Source organism: Octopus bimaculoides, chromosome 11 (genome assembly GCF_046866305.1).
Source record: "Octopus bimaculoides isolate indiv1 chromosome 11, ASM4686630v1, whole genome shotgun sequence".
NCBI lineage: Eukaryota > Metazoa > Mollusca > Cephalopoda > Octopoda > Octopodidae > Octopus > Octopus bimaculoides.
In genome coordinates this window covers 57,231,898-57,252,569 of record NC_142938.1, presented here as the reverse complement: position 1 = coordinate 57,252,569, position 20,672 = coordinate 57,231,898, and the positions used below count along the sequence as shown (strand labels likewise).

The 20,672-nt window shown below is 37.7% G+C and overlaps 1 protein-coding gene across 3 annotated transcripts in view; it reads left to right on the top strand.

The window, feature by feature from the left end:
• The window catches only part of LOC149133360 (galectin-3-like), a 29,327-nt gene extending 14,271 nt beyond the window's left edge, over window positions 1-15,056 (top strand). For 2 of the 3 annotated variants that reach the window (XM_089360159.1, XM_089360160.1), the window contains 3 exons: window positions 5,980-6,062; window positions 14,328-14,526; window positions 14,784-15,056. In XM_089360159.1, coding sequence (XP_089216285.1) covers window positions 5,980-6,062; window positions 14,328-14,526; window positions 14,784-14,894 — 393 coding nt within the window. In that variant the 3' untranslated portion in view covers window positions 14,895-15,056. Of the gene's footprint in view, window positions 1-5,979; window positions 6,063-9,309; window positions 9,877-14,327; window positions 14,527-14,783 lie in introns of those variants that run through there. The other variant, XM_089360161.1, reaches the window with a different exon arrangement.
• Window positions 15,057-20,672: the final 5,616 nt, after the last annotated feature.

The window sequence follows — 20,672 nt, the reverse complement described above, 5'->3', positions numbered from 1 at the left end:
GTGGTGCATAAATTGTCAAGTAAATGAGACGCATCTTTGCCTCCACTGATTCACTTGCAAAGTGTTGAGTAAAATTATTTCGTTGCAGACCTCCTTTGGGTCTTTTTATTATCACTGCAACACACATAGTCCCCAGTTGGTAACATTGATTTCAAGGCCCTCCTAGATGAGAGACTAGCATTCCACTTAATGTCTATGTTCCATGCTGGCATGGATTGGAGAGTTATTAATGTAGAAATATGGTATCGTAGCTACTAACAGTTGAGGGTTGCGTAGTCTAGACGGCGTTTTTAGATTTCATTATTCTCTTTAACCCAGGCAAAGCCGGGTATTTCTGCTAGTGTTTAATAAATGTAAGTCAATAAACCTAGTCCTGAATCAAACAGAAGATAAAAAGTGAAAATGACGAACTTATTATATCGGTGAAAATTTATAAATTGACCTGAAGCTTTCTCTGAAGTTGTTTTTTTTTTTTCGTGAACAACAGTTACAAACATTTGTGTCATGTGTAAACTCTTCGAAAGAAACAGCACAACTAATCCAGACAAATTGCATTTCTTTGCGGGAGGGGGGTTAGCGGTTTAGCTAACTTTGAATTATTATGAAAGTTATACTGGCCAAAACACTTCATACTTAGACTTGGAAACCTATTAATACCTTTGATTTAGGCATCCTTGTATAGATTAAGCTATGTTGAACATATAGGACCGGACCATCTCGGTGTTTGCCATCTTCCTTGCTAATATTATTCTAGAGGGAAGAATTGGATTTTTTTGTGAAATTATATCTGTTTTTTTTGTCTGGAAATTTTGTCCCCATTTTGCTTCAATATTGCCAGTAAGTCTTCTTTATATATTCTTTATGTATAATTTAAATTTCAATTCATTTAAAATATTTAGCGTACACCGATTGCTACGTCACAACTTACCTAAAATATCTAAGTTCATGCTATTGGCCATCTTGAGTTATTCCCTTAACCATGTTTTGTACTTTTTGTAAATATATGTAAAAGTTTTTGGTGTTAAAAGCGTTCGACCAGTGCCAGTAATTATGTATTTAGTTTACGAAGACCTTTGCGTTTATAAAAACGGTTTTAAAACTACGTTTGCACAGTTTTCCAGTGTAAATACACTTTGAGTTTGAAGCCATTTTCTTACATATATTATGTTGAATTTCTTATTACTTTTAAAATATTGGGTTTTCCCATAAATAATGCGGCTTTTTCAATTGCATGAACTAAAAGTCGGAGGGGGATGGGATAAACTACCTGCATCAACATGTTATAAAAGCAGGTAGTAATTTTACCTTATATTTATTCTTAGTGCAAGTACTGAAGAGTGCAGTTAAATTTTAAGTTATTTTTTCAATGCTGTAGTGGAAGTGACAAAGGAGCATATTCGGCATATTTTGCTTTATGAGTTCAATAATGACAACAACGCAACTAAAAACGCGAGGAATATTAATGTAGTATATGTGATCAGACAATAAGCGTAAGTCAGGGTCAACGGGGGTTCTAGAAATTCTGAGCCGGAAACTACAGCCTAGATGACGAGCTTCGTCTTGGAATATCTGTTGAGCTCGACGTGGACGTCCTCCAAACCCTGGCAGAACAAAATCTCATCTTGACTATTGAGAAACTAGCAGAGAAGCTTGGATTTGGCCATTGGAAAAGTCAGCAAATTGGGTCAACGGGTTCCTCACAAACTTCCCGAATCTAATCGCGTGCAGAGAGTGAATATGTGCTCTTCTTTGCTGTCACGTCTCACGAATGAACCGTTTTCCCACCTAATAGTGACTGGTGACAAGAAATGGGTTCTCTTTAAAAATGTCATAGTTCACTCACACATACACATATAAACGGCCAACACCACACACACGACACGCACACATACACACACACACGCTATCTCACATAGACATGCACACACATACACAGAGATACTTCCTTCTCTTACACTCTCCTGTCTTAGAAAGAACTTTTTCTTCACCCATTCTCTTCCGGTCATTTCAAAATGTAACAACATGTGAATCGTTAGCTAATTTTTCCTCCGTCTTCCTTTTCTCTGGAACTTTCCTCTACCTTTCTTTCCTTCCCTGAGCGTATGCTAATACTTTGTATGTACCATTTCCTCGCGTTGTTGTTTTTTCGTTTTTATTAATTGTATATATATATATATATATATATATATATGTGTGTGTGTGTGTGTGTGTGTGTGTGTGTGTGTGTGTGTGTGTGTGTGTGTGTGTGTGTGTGTGTGTGTGTTTATATAGTGGACTGCTCCATGATGGTAAGGTCAACAAAAAAGTACTCCATGTGGTGATTAATAAATAATGATAAATAAATACAGTACATATTTTTATGTGCTGCTATTGGTTTCATGTGCCGAGAGCAAGCCAAACTGTTATTTAAGACCTATGATATTCTAGCACAATGATTAGACACAGCCTACATGGCATAACAAACTAAAAATGGGACGATAGAATAAGAGGAAAAGTGGGAAAAGGCGAGCAAGAAGTAGATATGACAGGTGGAAGGTTGAAAAACTGTTAAACAAAAAAGACATCAAAAATAGGCAAAGCGGTGGGTGGGTTGAATTATTTCTCCTTAGAACATAAAATATAAGACTAATGAGATAGCGCCGTAGAGTCTGTGGTACAGTTATTCAATTTATCAACAAGAACTTAGCCATATACTTACGACTGCTAAAAATTTTGCATTTAGAATTAAGCAGTGAGTTAGAGTTCATAGAGCTGAAAAGGATCTTGATTTCTTTCAGCTGCGGATAGATTACATTAAATAAAATTGTTAATGCACCGATATAAGATACATTCGTATGAAGATTAATAAATTTCAACGGTTTTACATTCGTATGATTTTTGAAAACTGTCAGGTTTAAAGGAACGTGGTGAAATATGAATCCGATTAATTGTATTAATTTCTTTAATCTTCTTAAATATTTTCTGCGCATTTATTGGGACCTTTGTACTCAAAATTTCAAGCGAGTCGCTAGTCTTCGGCCATCGGAATCTGAATGAGAGTTCGATTCAAGAGAGTTAATGTTTACTACTGGAATTTAGACTGTGATTGGCCGAGAAAGGTCACGCGGTGTCACATCTTGATGTTGGTATTTCAGCGAGAACAATAACTTGGAAAATACCGCATCGTGAAAGGAAATCCAACGCTTGTTGACCAGGAAATCGGTCACGTGGTTTGGGGGGGGGGCAAGTAGGAAGGGGCAGTAGAGGTGAGAGTATATATTTATATATGTGTACATGTATATGCCCATATGTCTGCGAGGACAATTTACCAGCATTAGTGATCTTGATATCAGAATCATTTTGAATGCCAGAAAGTCAATTCTGGTCCATAGCCAGTCCTTCTGAGTGAAGAAAGAAGGCGGTCCATTGTTTGATGTCTCTATGAGGAGCTGTGACGGGGCTGAAATCACCGACCTGGTAGGGTTTGACATTTTCAATACCATCAAGATACGTAGCCATCCACAGAGGTCGGCTCTCTACAGAGATGATGGCTATCTCAACCCATATGAATGGTCACACTATGGACAGGTTCAGGAAGGACTTGATAAAAATATTCATAAAGTTCGACCAGTCCATAACGGTTACTACAGTTAATTCTTGGACGTAACCTTAGAGCTGAACACGTGCAAATACTACCCCTACAGTAAGCCAAATGAAGTCAAGGTATACATCCACAAGAGGTCAACCACACCCAGCTGTAATTAGAAACCTGGTTTCAGGCATTAGCAAACGGGTATCTAAAATCTCAGCCAACATGGTGATCTTTACTAGCACACCGCTACACCGATACTTTGGCTAGGAGCGAATTTTCTAAGCTCACGTATGTGGACAAACCACCAACCTCTTCTCACCTGAAGACAATTAGAGAAAGGAAAATTTTGTGGTACAACCCCACCTCCACTTAATCTAGAAGTTTCTACTTCTAGATTAAATGGTGGGGGTGTACCAGACTCTAATGGCCGAAAATAGCTACACGCTTGAAACTCAGAATACCAAGGAGTTTGAATCAAACTGTTTTCATCGAGATATGTGTGTGTGTGTGTGTGTGTGTGTGTGTGTGTGTGTGTGTGTGTGTGTGTGTTTGTGAATATGTCATAAGTAAAATAAAACAACGTAACCTAAGCTGTGTGGAATTTATAGGACATTTATAAAGAGAAAGGAAGTCTTACAGCTGTTTTCGGGATATTAAGGATATTCTTTCATCAGAGGGATATTCCTAATATACCTTTCTCTTTATAAATGTCCTATAAAGTCCACACAGCCTTGGTTTTGTGGTCTCGTTTTATTTAACATATACATGCTCACACACGACCCGTATTATACCCCTCACTCATATTATTTTCGAACCGAGAGTCTAACTACGGTCCACCCGTAGTACTTACATAGCTTTACCGGCCATCTTGGGTCTTCTGGATAACAATATCTCAGCGGCGCGTTCTGTAATTGAGGATTACACTTTATTTTGCGTTGCCCCTGTTCACTCAGCTGGTAAGAATGTGTAGTACTTGCTATTCAAACGGCATTGCTATATTACGTGTCACTCTCGACAACACTGAAAATTACGTTATGTGTACGCGTATTTGTGAAGAACACATCCTCTTGCATGTTAATTCCACGAGCTGGCTGTTCTGTTGAACGGAGCAACAGGAGCATTCGTCATCGTAACCATCAGGTACTGGTGTACACACACACACACACACACAAGCACACACACACATACACACACACATACACACACACATACACACACACATACACACACATATATATACAGAGAGAGAGAGAGGCAGACAGACAGGCAGACAGAAAGGCAGACAGAAAGAAGAGAGATTAGGAGCAGTTTGGTTAAATGGTTGAAAAGTTCGCTTCACAATCCCGAGATCCCGGGCTCGCTCTCACTGCGTGTTATGCAGGAGAATTGTCATTATCTAAAGCCTCAGGTACACCCATACGTTCTGAGTGTAATTAGGTAGAGGGGAAAATGTAGAGAAGCCGATCTAGTGGGGTATTGTACCAATAATTCAAACGGTACATATTTTCTGACACTACCATTGTGATTCTCCCTATAGAAGTATGTTAAGCGCGCTCGTGTCTGTGGTATTACTAAGCCATTTATACAATTCAGGAGCAGCCAGCTCATTTGGTCAAACATTCTTGTTATCCAATGGTACAAACAAAAACATGCACAAACGCGCACATACAAACGCACAATATGGACAGACATATGGACAGACATATGGACAGACATATGGACAGACATATGGACAGACATATTGCTGCAATTGAATGTATGTCTTTGTCTGTGTCCGTGTGTTTACATGCACGTGTATGTAATGTATATGCGAGCATGTGGATATGTGTACATGCAATCCCGACGAACTAGGATTCCATATACACGCGTCGTATGAATTCACCAGTGTACTGCTATATGTATATAATGCGAAGGTGGGTGAAAATATCAGGATATTTTATTTCTCGAAGAACAAAATAATTAGAATTAAACGTGTTTCGGACATAACTATGAGAAGGCTATATTGCTCTTCGGATACAAAACTCTGTAGAAATAATCCGTTCATTAGAGAATGTCTTGTGGAGAGTAAACAGTCCTTCCATGAACAGCATATCTAGAAAAGTACCTCTGAAGACATTCACAAGAAAATATATAGATCATTAATGAACGATGTGCTTGCAATGATCAATTCAATCAATTCACTTCTTAAGTAAAGTTTAGTGTCAGTGATCGTGTGGTGGCCGTATGAAACATCATGACACAGTCAGTATAAGTGCTGTAGAATCATTATAACAATACATGAATACACGTTTTTCGATTTACCGCATTGTACAATTTTCTTTGTCGCATATTATCTGTTTACAGCTATTTAGTAACGTTAAATGTAGGAAAACTCTGTTCATGGCTTACATCATTTCTATTATTTACAGGACTATAAATTATCTCTGAATTTACCATCATGCAAAAATATGACTGTGATAGTTATGGGCATTCCAAGATCACCTTGTCGCAGGTAACATTTTCAACTTAACATTTTGTTCGTAGTAAATGAAGATATAATGGTATACATCCCTGTATATCTTAGTTATCTGTAGGTCTACACTTTAAAAATACTTCATAGGCTAAAAATGGAGGAAACATTCCTTGTTATCATCAGAGAATGTTAATCATTCTCCTATGATTTTACTACTTTTACCTCCAGCACCGTTAACTTCATATCATCATCTGAAGTTATACTGAACTATATATATTCAATGAGGAACAGTTGTATCCTTTCCAATTTTATATACAGAATAATTAACTAGGTTAAATTCGAATTTCTTTTTGCATATAATCCTAGCTTTCATCCTCTTTATTGTTATATTATTTACTGAATTTATTGTTTGTGTTAGCTTTACATGAAGTTATTTTTTATCAACCTACTCGTTGATAATAATCTGGGCTTCTAATTTTGCTATTTTCCTATTCAGTTGTTATGAATTTATAGATATAACTATCAGTCGTGACTTGAATTTTGGTAATCCGTAAATCAAATTTTAATTTACATAGAATGTTTTCCTTTATCGGATTTGAATAAAAAGATTATATGAATTATTATTACTATTTCTTTGTCTATGAAGAATACTGATTTTTCCTCTAGATGAATGAACTTAATATTATCCATGATACTCAATCCTTTTCGTTGTCGCATTGTATGAAACAGCGTTATATTTTACTATTTGTTTGTTAGCCGACAATTAAAACATCCCAGGGGAAATATTTCTAATTAGATTACCTATAATAGATGAAGGATAATTAGATGACCTATGTATATAGTGTATGCTGTGGGTTCCTTTATTTCTCTCCAGAATTCGTCTGTATACCTACCATTAAGCCATATACCAGAATAGCTATTTACATATATATTAGAGGCCAGTAGTGTCAAAATTTTCTTCGGACTTCCGACATTCTTAATTGAATTACAAAAGTAAGGAAATTGACCATTAAATATGATTTTCATAGCTGAAGGGAACATAACTTTCATAATATCACCCTTTTCTTACCTTTTCCGTTTTTCTTCATTTATCGCTCATTCAATTTTTTACATCAACTATCCCATTTCTTTCTGTTGGTTTTCCATGCACCATAGTCTTGATTTTTATATAAAACAAGCCATAAGCTCAGAGGCTAAGATTGCTTGGAGATTGAAGGTATGTTCTTAAAGCCAGCGTAGCCACATTTCTTACTGGCATCAAAATATTAATAGCTCTTTATAAGATTCAATGTACATTAAATCTCTCAATGAATGCAATACATTTACTGCTTATCTTAACTTTACAGAACAGCAAACTATGTATGTATGTATGTATGTATGTATGTATGCATGTGCTGTGCGAGAGTACGACGCCCCCTGGCGTCGTACAGCTTCAAGAGAAGTAAGAGGAATAACTACAGAAGTTGCAAAACAACAACAACAGCAAGGACATCAACAACTAATTGAGTTACAGTCGGCGAAATCAATTTCGATTATATCGGTTGCTATTACACTGTTGTAGTGCATTCATCTATCTATGCGGATATAACAGTATGTATGTATGTATGTATGTATGTATGTATGTATGTATGTATGCATGCATGTATGTATGTTTGTATGTATGTATGTATTTATGTATGTATGTGTATATCTATCTATCTATCTATCTATCTATCTATCTATCTATCTGACGCTAGACACATTGGCTCCCATGTAAGTTGCCTTTTTCATCTGTAAAAAGTCTAATTTTGTATTTTATCATTTGTACAAGTTGTATATAACACAAAATACTTTGAGACCATATATTTTCTAATGGGAAATAGCTCTATTTAGAGCTTTATTTCCAAAAGTTTGAAAAAATTTTCCACGATCCTAGCCATATTCTGTAAAACGAATATGGCTAAGGTATTCAACGAGGCCGATTTCCCGCCCCTAATGCCAGAGGCGAAGGAATCTAATGCCGTCCCGCATGAACGCAGACAGGAGGTGGAGAAAAGTAATGCTTCTGGGTTTACTGCTGCTGCCTCAACCACCACCGCCACCATCACGTCCAAAAACTCTGATGCTACAGCAGTCTCGCCTGCCACCACCACCAGTGACAACATCAACAACAACAAAAACAAAACCAAGAACGCAAGGTCATCGGCCGTCAACACTGGCACCACCACTATTTCAACAAACTCTGCTGCCACTACCATCACCTTTGAGCCTGGCAGTACCAACACCACTGTCAACACCACCATCAACAACTACAACAACAAAATCGTCGCAATGCCGTCCAGAACTGTCGAAAACAAGATGAACAACACCACAAATTTTACAAAAAACATGTCTGCCAGCACCACTAAAATAAATTTTGCCGAAGCAATAAAGCAAAAAAGAACAATATTAACATTCACCCCAAAACAAATTAAAGACACGAAATCCCTTCTTACGAAAGAAGGTGATAACGTACAATTACACATTCCCAAACAAATAATTGAAAGCACAACAAGATATACATCACATACAAACTCATCAAAACCAAAACAAGCGTACGGATAACTTTACCACCGAAAAAATCAAAAAATGTCTTCGCCCTGTATGGGCTCATCAAGAGCATGTTACTCGGGGGCGTAATTTCGCCACTGTTCAAGTGCGCTTCCAGAGTGAAAATATAGCGAAGCAATTTTCGACACTCTCTCTCCATACGGATGACTTGGTGATGATACCGAGTTATCTTGGACAGAGAGTGACGAAGGTGACAATAAAAAATGTGCTTTCAGAAGTAGAGATGCAATGGATAGTATCTGCCATATGCCTCGAAATGGAGGAGGCAAATAAGCTGGAAATTGCTGCTGTAGAAGAAAAAAACTGGGAAGGGAAAAAACTCAAAGATCTCCTCCACATCATTGAAGAAGAGTCCCCAAAAATTCCCACATATATCAAACTGGCAGAGGACCACAAGTAGTATGTAGTGGTGGAAGGAAGGCGGCCACACTGTTAAACATGCAACAGCGAAGCACACCTCAAAAAGAATTGCCCAACTGCCGCGAACCAAAAACAAGTGCAACTACCAAAACCCACGACAAAACCCCTACTACCAACACCACCATCAACACACAAAACAACAAGAGGAATACCGGCAGCACCAACAACTGAGAAGACAACAGCAACTGCAAGAACAACAAGTGAAGAAACAGAAGAAAAAAAGAAAATTCAAAGACTGTTTCCCACTCCTACATATCACATACAGCTCACACAAATAACAAGCAGCCAGCACCAACAAAAACAGCAACACAACCACTCACAGAAACACACACAGACGCTCACAATTTGCCCTTACTCACTTCCGATTCCTCGGAACTCTCGTCGGAAGGCGAGAGTAATGAGGAATGGCAAATAGCCAGAACAGGAAGGAGGAAGAGGAGTAATAAAAGAAAAGCAAACACCAACAAAGCAGGGAGATAGACAACTTCCGAAAACACTCCAGACACCAGCACAAGCACACACAACAACAACACAAGCAAAAAAAAAACCCAAAAGTAAACACACACACAATGTTCACTGCCATCAACACAAAAAACTCAGAGTTGACGAAATACATCAACACAAAAACAAACGTAACAAACGACGACATAAAAACCAGCAACCACCCGTACACAACACCGCCAGAACACATCAAAATACTACACATAACACCAACCCTGCACCACACACTAAAATCCATTTTTCCCAAGGCAGTTGGCAGATGCCAAAAATATCTGGCGAAAAAACTGTACAGTGATCTCCTCGAGGAAAACCCGAAGGAGGAGACACAAAAAACTTTCGAACGGTAAGTGACTCACTGTTCCTATCTTTAGAACTTAAACACTCACATCAGGATTATGCTCAAGATTTGGTTGTATACAGATGTAAACATTGGCAAGCTCATGTGTTTTCTTCATATAAATAACCCATACAAGTTAATTATACCTTTATATGTATAAAGGTATAATTGGCTTGTATCGCTTGATATATCTTATCTGAACACTTTCTATCTTTTGAACCCAAATTAGGACACCCAGCACGTCTATAAACATGAACTTAAACATTACTTTCAGTTTAACTTAACACAAACGTTACTTCCAACTATGTTCAATACGTTGTACTCCAATAACCTTATACATTTGATTTCATTGCTCCTTCTTAACTCCATCTCCTTCACTTGTTGCCTTCACTTTCTTCAGCAAAGATAGGAGTTATTTATCCTGTTTAGGCTATGTTAGTGGCATTATTCTGCATCTGAGAATTTTAATTGTCTTCTTTAACCTTCTTAGACATATCTAAGATTCTGAAAGCAACCTTAGTTCGTTTGCTTACGTTTATCGTAAGATGAATTCATAACATATACATATTTTCTTCTTCCTGCTTTCTTACGTATAAAATACTGCACCACACAAAATTTTATTTTATCTATTGGAAAACTCTTGCATCAACAAATATGGAGCGTGATTATCGAAGTAAACTTTGGTAATAGTAATAACTTAGTTTAAACAAGTAATTTTTATTCCATTAACCCCCCTTTTTTGCCCCTCTGATTTCCATTTCACTTAACAACACAATCTCTCTCTTTAGATTCATAGACCATCCACCACGTTTATAAATTGTCATACACTTAATATCTTACTAGTTCATGCAAGCATAATTTTCCTATACATATAGCATTGCCTTAATCTTCATTACCACACGACTATCGTGTGTATGTGCGTACAAATATATGTATATGTATGTATGTGTGTATGTATGTGTATGTGTGTGTGTATATATATGTGTATTTATATGTATATGTACATATGTATATGTACATATGTATGTATGTATATGAACATGTGTATATATATATATATATATATGTATGTATATATATATATATATATATATATATATATATATATATATATATATATATATATATATATATATGCATTTATGTCAATACTATGTATAAATACAAGATTAATTCCCCTTTGCGTTCCCATTATACATAAAACACTCTTCTCCCATTTTTAATCGGGTTTTAAATCATTTTATTGACTTCCCTTTCTAAATGCTAAATTTCTTCTTTTCCTTCTTTTCTTCCCTCCTGCCTCGTAGCGTTGCAACCTCCGGCGGTTTTTTCAAATAATATAGGCAGCAATCTTCTCTACCCACAGTTATCACATTCGGTTAAAATGTCTTACATTAAGTTGGCTCTTATGTATTTCCCTGAAGAGAAGATTACATGTTTATCAACAACACCTATTCCTTTAGAAGCATCCATTTGTAATCTTCAAAACATATGTCGGAAATAAAAGAATTCATTTCACATATGCATATTATTCCATTTATTAAATTATATATATATATATATATATATATATATATATATATATATATATATATATATATATATATATATATATATATATATATAATACGAAAAAGAGATCGCATAGGAGATACGATGGTTCTGGTATGATCTTCATTACCTTACAGCTCTTTCCTACTATAAGATGCAGTGGACTTGGAGTTGAGTGGCTGAATAACATCCTATGGCTTAATCGGACCCTCAAATATAAAGTACAATATATTTGGGAAAATATCAATTACAAATGTAGGCACTGATTAAGCTATCGGTTATTATTCAGTCACTCAAGTTCGAGTCCTCTGTATCTTATAGTAGAAATATGTGTAAGACAATGAAGTTCATAACATAACCATCGTTTCTTCTGTGTTATCTCTTTATTATATATATATATATATATAAATAAATATATATATATATATATATATATATATATATATATATATATATATATATATATTCTTTTGACACTCCTTAAAAAGACCATTTCAATACAATGGCTCTTCTCTCTCTCTTTTACCACATCCATCTCTCTATCTGTCTGACTATCCGTCTATCTCTCTATCTCTCTATCTGCCTGTCTATCTATCTATCTACTTATACATCTTCCATTGTCTCTAAAGCCTCACCCCAAAAAAGCAAAAAACAAATCAATGTTCTGTTATAAACAAAACCCCAAAAAAACACCTGTTTTATATAAATAAAAAGATCTCTGTATTTTCACAGAATTATATTTGACAAGTTCGAAAGACGAACACATATAGACGAACACACACATATATACACACAAACACACGAACAGTGATGCATACACACCTACTCACAACCCTACACACACAGAGACACACCCACCCATATATACGCGCACACATGAACACACACGCTTACACACAACTACATTCACATACACACACAGACACATACATATGCACACACACACACAGAAGTGCATACACGCAATAAAACGCACACATACTTGACACAAATCTTTCACACACACATACGCACGCACACACACACACATATACACACGCACTCACATATACACACGCACACACACGTATACACACGCACTTACACACACGCACACATATATACACACGCATACACACATACACACACACACTCGTACACGCACGCACACATACCTCCCACATGCACAACACACACTCACGCAGAAACGCATACAATTACACACACATGGGAATAAACAACACACGCACACGTACGCACGTACGTAAGCAAACGCACGCACACACACACATACACAGAACGCACATATACACAGCATAAACACACATAACATACAAACACACGCATGCACAAAATATACACAATATACACATACATACACACGCACACACACGCTCACACACACACATACAGACACACATATACACACACGTACACACACACACACATACACGCACACGCACCTAACACTCACAATACCCCACACACACGCGTATGCACATCCACACAGACACACACACACGCACACACACACACAGACGCACATACACATGCACACACACATGTGCATAGGCGCGAAAAAACGCACATATACCTCCACACACAAACCCCTCCCGTCTACACATCACACGCACACATACATACACTTGTACACACACAAAAGACACATACACACACATGTACAAACGAACTCACATACACACACACGCAAATGAACCCACACTTAACTCCTACACACACACCACACACACTCATACACACACACACCCACAAGTATACATACATAGACACACACGCAAATGAACTCACACATAACTCACATACACACACAACAAACACGAACACGTACACGCACCTAAGTATACATACATGGATTTACACACATACGCGCATACACGCACACACACACACACACACACACACACAAAATAACCCACGTGCGATCCAAAGAGCAAACCGCACGCATACACCCACGCACGTACACACACATATATATACACATACACACACGCACACCCAGATACAGGTACACACTGCAAGAAAAACACACTCACACAACATACACATACACGCACACACACACATACTTAAAAACTGCTTGCTCACTTTTCTTCTGACCATCGTCCACAACCACTCCCAAATAATTCCTGCTACTAATTCCTAATACAATGTTAAGCGACACACACACACACAGACACACACACACACACAGACACACACACACACACACACACACACACACACACACACACACACAGACACACACACACGCACACACACGCACATACACCTGCTGTTATTACACACACACACACACACACACACACGGACCCATGCGCACGCACACATACATACCTCCCTCTCTTGCACTCTCCTGTCTTAGAAAGAACTTTTTCTCCACCCTTTCCCTTCCGGTCATTCCACAATGTAACCTCGTGTATATCGTTGGCGATTATTTCTTCCTCCGTCTTCCCTTCTTTGGACTTTCCTATATTTCCGACGAAGAGCTCCGCTCGAAACCTCAAATTCTCTTTCTTTCCTTTCCTCAGCGTCCAATAACACAATATCTGTATCACGTCCTCGCGTTGGTGTTTTTTTGTCGTTTTTCTTGTTTGAACTCACTATATTTATATATATGTATATACCGAAGATGACGTCTAGAAGACTGGTTCTGTTTCCTTTGTTTAGAAATCATTAAACTGAGTTTCTCCCAATTTTTAAATACGTTTTTACTGGCAAATATTTCAAAGGAAAGCAGGCTGGGAATATCACCTGATGATCCGAAGCGTTAACTCAGACTACTGGAATAAGGGGCGTGCGTGTGCTTTATGTCTTTATGTACATACATACACAAATGTGTGTCTGTGTGTGTGTGTGCAAGTTTGTTTGGGAGTGTATATTTGTGTTATATTTTCATATCTTTACAGACTTACTATGAATTTCGCGAATGGTGTCTATGTACCTTTACATATGGATGTCCGCTTTAACCATTTGCATTATCGGAAAATCATTGTTTATGACAGCTATAAAACTACCTGGGGTAATGATGAAAAGATCACTACATTTCCATTTGTTTGTGATGTCCCATTTCAGACTGTGATATATGTAACTCCATATGAATTCAAGGTATGCCATATTATTTTCATATTGACTATAGTAAACGAGAGTGAATTCATGCTATTAAACACCGACATTTTGTAAAATGAAACTTTTAGCATATGTGATTTGATTAAATTAGTAGTGGACCTAAGGTATATCAAAGGTCGCATGTTTGTCAGATGGGTCATTAGCAATACGTTTCTAATTTCTGATGCTGTCCTTATTATATTGATTAAATTTTTGATTTTAAGGAAATTAATTGTAGCATTTCTTGTACAATTTAGATTTTTGTTAATGGCCGTTATAGCCACACCTACACAAATCGACATGGTATCCAAGGGAAACAACTGGAGATACTGAGACATGTTGAGATTATTTCCGTGGAATTTAAGTAAAACTTTGTTCAAAACTAACCTGTCCTCTTCCTACTATACTCCGAGAAAATAACTAACATTAAAATATTTCGAACCTATTTATGGTTCGTAGAATAGAAACGATTCACTAATAGCAGAGTTGATGAAGCCTCCCAATAAATTTGTGACTTTTTCATCGTACGATGAACGTGTTATTTGTTTTTTTATTTAAAAGTGTACTTCGAGTATTATGCAATACACACATACATACATACATACATACATACATACATACATACATACATACATACATACATACACATATTCTAAAAGAATATTGGGTTGGATTTTGGTTAGGATAAATGTTTCTATATTTTTGTGAAAAGAAGGAAACCTGTAAAACACATTAACAAAATCTCTATCAATGATTTAAATGTTTCTCCTGTATCTGACGAGGCATGTTACAGGTATCTAGGAGTAGGTGAAAGCATATCTTACGATGGCACCTATAACAAGACATGTAATACTAAAGTATATTACAACTGAATAAGGAAAATATGGACTTAGAACTCTCTGCATTCAATAAAACAGTGGCCCACAATGTGTTTGCAGTGCCACTACTCATACCAACATTTGGGCTATTTCATTCGACACTTGATAAGATCCGAGCCATTGACGACAAAAGCCGGAAGATACTGACCAGCACACATAATTTCCACATCAACAGTGACGTAGCACGTCTCTACCTAAAGCGAAAACAAGGGAGCAGAGGCCTAACATCAATTCAGACTGCCTTTGAATGTCATAACGTACCCGTTCGACAACATCTTTTAACAATGAAGTTCGAAGCACATCCTTTGAACAAGGTTGCATACTTGAGGTTGATAACATCATGAGACTTGGAAAGCAACTCTTCAGCAGCATTCCTTGTCTGATAATCTTAAATACATTCCCAAAGAAGACGCACGATTCTACCGCAACGTGTCATCAGATGAAGGAATGAGCGTATATCAGCAGAAGACCATGCATGGATATGCTAGTAGGTAGCTCCAGGATAATAGTAACATTTATCATCAAAACAGTCAATCATGGATCAACAACCGGATTACTAACGCCTACTCTGAAGGGTATGCGTTTGCAATCCAAGAACAGGAAATATCAACCAAATACGTGATGTACGACTGAAACTGTAAAAATTTGTAAAACTTTCCAGAAGTTTATCACTTAAGTACATATGAGCATGTCTAGACATACATACATGAGAATACATAAGTAAAATAAAACATACATATCTACACACATACATACATGCATACATACATACAAAAATACCCTACCGATGTTGAATTTCCAGTGAAGGAGCCTTAGATCCAGGTTAGAAACCGGCTCTTTATTGGCAAGAAATCTTGAGATATAACTGAATAACGACATCAGTATGTGCATACATACATACATACATACATACATACATGCATATATACATACATGCATGCATACATACATACATACATGCATGCATGCATACATACATACATACATACATACATACATACATACATACATACATAATGAAGGCACTGTGAATAAAGATAGAATGACCCAAGAATATTACACCAGACTTAGGAAAATATAGTAGTCGGAACTCTTTCTTACAACAACAATATCCCACAATGAATTTCCAGTATCAGTGTTGATCCCAACATTTGGGATACTTGAACGGTGAAATAAACAAACAAAAAGGCTGTACAGCCAGACGTGAAGTGTGTATGTCTCGAACGCTGTGAAGCACGTACAGGAGGGGCAAAAAGTACGTGCGAGCTTGGTGATTCCAAGAACGAAAAGAAATAGCAGCCGCACACACATAACCAAGGCTGTATGAAGAGAAAGAGTAGCAGAGGGAAAAGGAGGGGAGGAAGTAGAATAAAAGTGAGCAACGAGAGGTAGAGAGAGAGAGAGAGAGAGAGAGAGATAGTAGTAGTAACGTTGAGAGGCGAAGGACGAGATAGAGAGAGAAAGAGAGAGAGAGAGAGAGAGAGAGAGAGAGAGAAAGAGAGAGAGACAGACAGAAGTAGTGACAGGTAGAGGCGAAGAACAGTAGAGGGAAGAATGAGAGGGGGAGATAGAAATAGAGAGAGTCGCGTTAGAAAAATAGTTAAAAACTTACTGTATAAAGGTAACGCGTGCGTTCTGTCGTGATACAAACAATATATGAAGCCTTGGTCACGTGTGTGCGGCTGCTATTTCTGCACACGTTACCTTATAATTTCTAAACATCGTGGTTTGGTGTGGATAATTTTTCTCGTGTCAAATTGCAAAATCTTCAGAATGGCAGTGAATTAATTCACATCGAAAATGTACAAGATTTTTTTCAAATTATACTCAAAAGCATTTTAACTGCAGCGCGCTACCAGTGTCAGTTAACTCTTGTCGACTGAAATACTTATAGGCTAAGCAAAATACATTCATGGAATGTGACTAAATGAAGTTAATTTTTTAACATAGTCCCTCTTACTGTCCACACACTTCCATCAGTAGGTGCAGTGCTTGGATCGCACTGGCTTAGACGCTATGCTGTTGGTCAAATAGTCATCAATAACAGATAAAACATATTTCATCTATTCGATACTGGTGCCCAGCCGAGTGTTTTTCATGTAGGGAAACAGATGATAATCAGTTGGAACCAAGTCACTAACATAGGGTGGGTGACCAACCAGTTGAAATCCAGTCAAGCACTGCAGCCAATGAAACCAAGGGCTTGTGTGCTGAAGCATTGTCCTAATGAAACAAGATCCCATTCAGCAGTTTTTCTGGGCGCTTGGTCTTGATAGACCTTTGTAACTTCCTTAGCAAGTTTACATTGAACTTTCCATTGATTTTGTGATCATTTTGAACATAGTCAATAAACACAATATTTTTTGCATTAACATATACTCTTTTACTCTTTTACTTGTTTCAGTCATTTGACTGTGGCCATGCTGGAGCACCGCCTTTAGTCGAGTAAATCGACACCAGGACTTATTCTTTATAAGCCTAGTACTTATTCTATCGATCATTTTTGCCGAACCGCTAAGTTACGTGGATGTAAACACACCAACATCGGTTGTCAAGCGATGTTGGGGAGACAAATACAGACACACAAACATATACACACATACATGCATACATATATATATATATATATATATATATATATATATATATATATATATATATATATATATATATATATATATATACGTATTTACGACGGGCTTCTATCAGTTTCCCTCTACCAAATCCACTTACAAGGCTTTGGTCGGCTTGAGGCTATAGCAGAAGACACTTGCCCAAGGTGCCACGCAGTGGTACTGAATCCGGAACCATGTGGTTCGTAAGCAAGCTACTTACTACACAGCCACTCCTAGGCCTATGTAATAATGTGAAGTATATATTGTACATTAAAATGTTTAATTTCGGAAATATATCAAGCGAAGCAAACATAAGCAGTAAAAATACAAATTGCGAGTATTTCAAAATGTGGAACACTACGTGACGAAAACTAACAAAAGCAGAAAATATATAGTGGTGCTTGTGCTTCAAAGGTATAAATAATTCTGTTAACAAAAATACATCGGTTCCATGTGCAGCTTGTACATGTTGATGAGGGCGGGATAAACACAAACCATAGCGTCAAAGATCTCTGGTGACAATTCTCTCCTCTCTGGCTATATCATAGAAATTCCTTACTTATAACCATCTGTTGACTCAAAATAGACCACACTTTTGCTGGTCTTGCAAGCGGTCTGATTGGATGACTTAAAGCAACCAGTCGGCACGAACGGATATGGTCATGTGACCACTTGTAAAAAAACAGGCAAAATACGCCAAATGAAAGCTAAGTCTAGACAACCAAATAAACATAGCATTAGCTGCACCTTCATATGAGACTAGTGCATATAGAAAATAAAAAAGAAAACATACCCTCCCTCTGGGTTACAAGAGATGGTGCACGACACACATCTGACAAACTTCTACACGCAACGAGTTACGAGGTTCTATGCACTCCGGAGGGATCGTCAAAAACTGACACTCACTTGCACAGCCATACGAATAGAATGATTTAAGACTATTCTTGCCACATGGTATGCTTTCTGGGAGACACCAAAGGTCGCAACTTTAGAGTGCACAGCGTTTTCTTATATTTTAAGATAACCTTGCAATATAAGAGGGAGCGCACAATTCCTTCTTGTAATTTCAAATTACCTCGCAAGGCTATCTTATATGGTGGATGAAACAGTCTTTTTCTTTCTCTGTTGTGGTATTCAGCATGTCAGCGACAGTGAAGTATCGCCACAGTCGCAATAAGAATATGGACATCAGCAGCCGCATTTCTCTGCTCACCAACATGTGACCACGTTCTTTGTCGAAATGCTGCGTAATCAGTTATTGTCATAATTCTTCTTTATTACAAATAAGTGAAACCCTCTTATAACCTCAAATGGTGAACCTTTGTGGTGCTCAGTGTAATACACATTAACGTCAATGAAAGATCTTCATTTTTGTACCTTCGAGTATATGGAAAAAGTAGAATAAGCGGAAGCAGTTCTGATCCTCTTGGGTAATAATCGAATGAATACGATCGTGAAACGGCGAAATGGGGTTCCTTCCGAATTGTCTTTGGAGACATGTTACTCTATTATTTGCGTAGCCAGGATCATCAGAGAGGTGTTCCAGGTAGGGCCCCTCGTTCTCCGAAGTGGGAGATCACAGCTCCGATACTACGGATATGTGGTAAGAATGCCCCAGGAAAGAATCAATGGATAGATTTCACTGGCAGAAACAATTGAGAAGAAGCCCAGAGGTAGATCATGAGCAAGTTCTTTGGATAACATCAATGAACTCGGTCGGACCTTTCGGGTTCCAGCTGAATCAATTGGAGGCGAGACCCAATGGAAGAGGGGATCGAAGATTTTCCCCTATAACCTTTCCAGGAATTAAGCAGGTGAAAAATAAAAGGGGCGTGATTTAAATACAGAAATAATCCACACATATAAATACATATACCTGTATATATTGGTTTCAAATTTTGGTGGAAGGCCAGCAATTTTGGTGGAGGGGGAAAGATGATTACATCGACCCCAGTGTTCAACTGGTACTTATTTTATTGAGCATGAAAGGATGAAAGTCAAAACTGACCCCGGTGGCATTTGAACACAAAAAGTAAATTCGAAAGAAATGGCCGGCATGCTAAGCATCCTGCCAGATCGTTGCCTCTAGGTCTGTATATATCAATTACAAATTTTGGCACAAGGCCAGTAATATCGGGTGAGGGGTAAGTCCATTACATAGATCCCAGTGCTCAACTGGCACTTATTTTATCGACCCGGTAGGGATGAAACGCAAAGTCGACCTCGGCGGAATTTTAACTCAGAACATGAAGACGGACGAAATGCCCCTAAGCATTAAGTCTGGCGTGCTAACGATTCTTATTTCTTTATTGTCTACAAGGGGCTAAACATAGAGGGGACAAACAAGGACAGACAAAGGGATTAAGTCAATTACATCGACTCCAATGCGTGACTGGTACTTAATTTATCGACCCCGAAAGGATGAAAGGCAAAGTCGACCTCGCAGAATTTGAACTCAGAACGTAACGGCAGACGAAATACCGCTAAGCATTTCGCCCGGCGCGCTAACGATTCAGCCAGCTCGGTGCCTTTGTATCTGTATATGTTGATAGACATGTATGCACACACACACTCACACACACACACACACACACACACACACACACACACACACACACACACACACAAACACACACACACACACGCACACTCT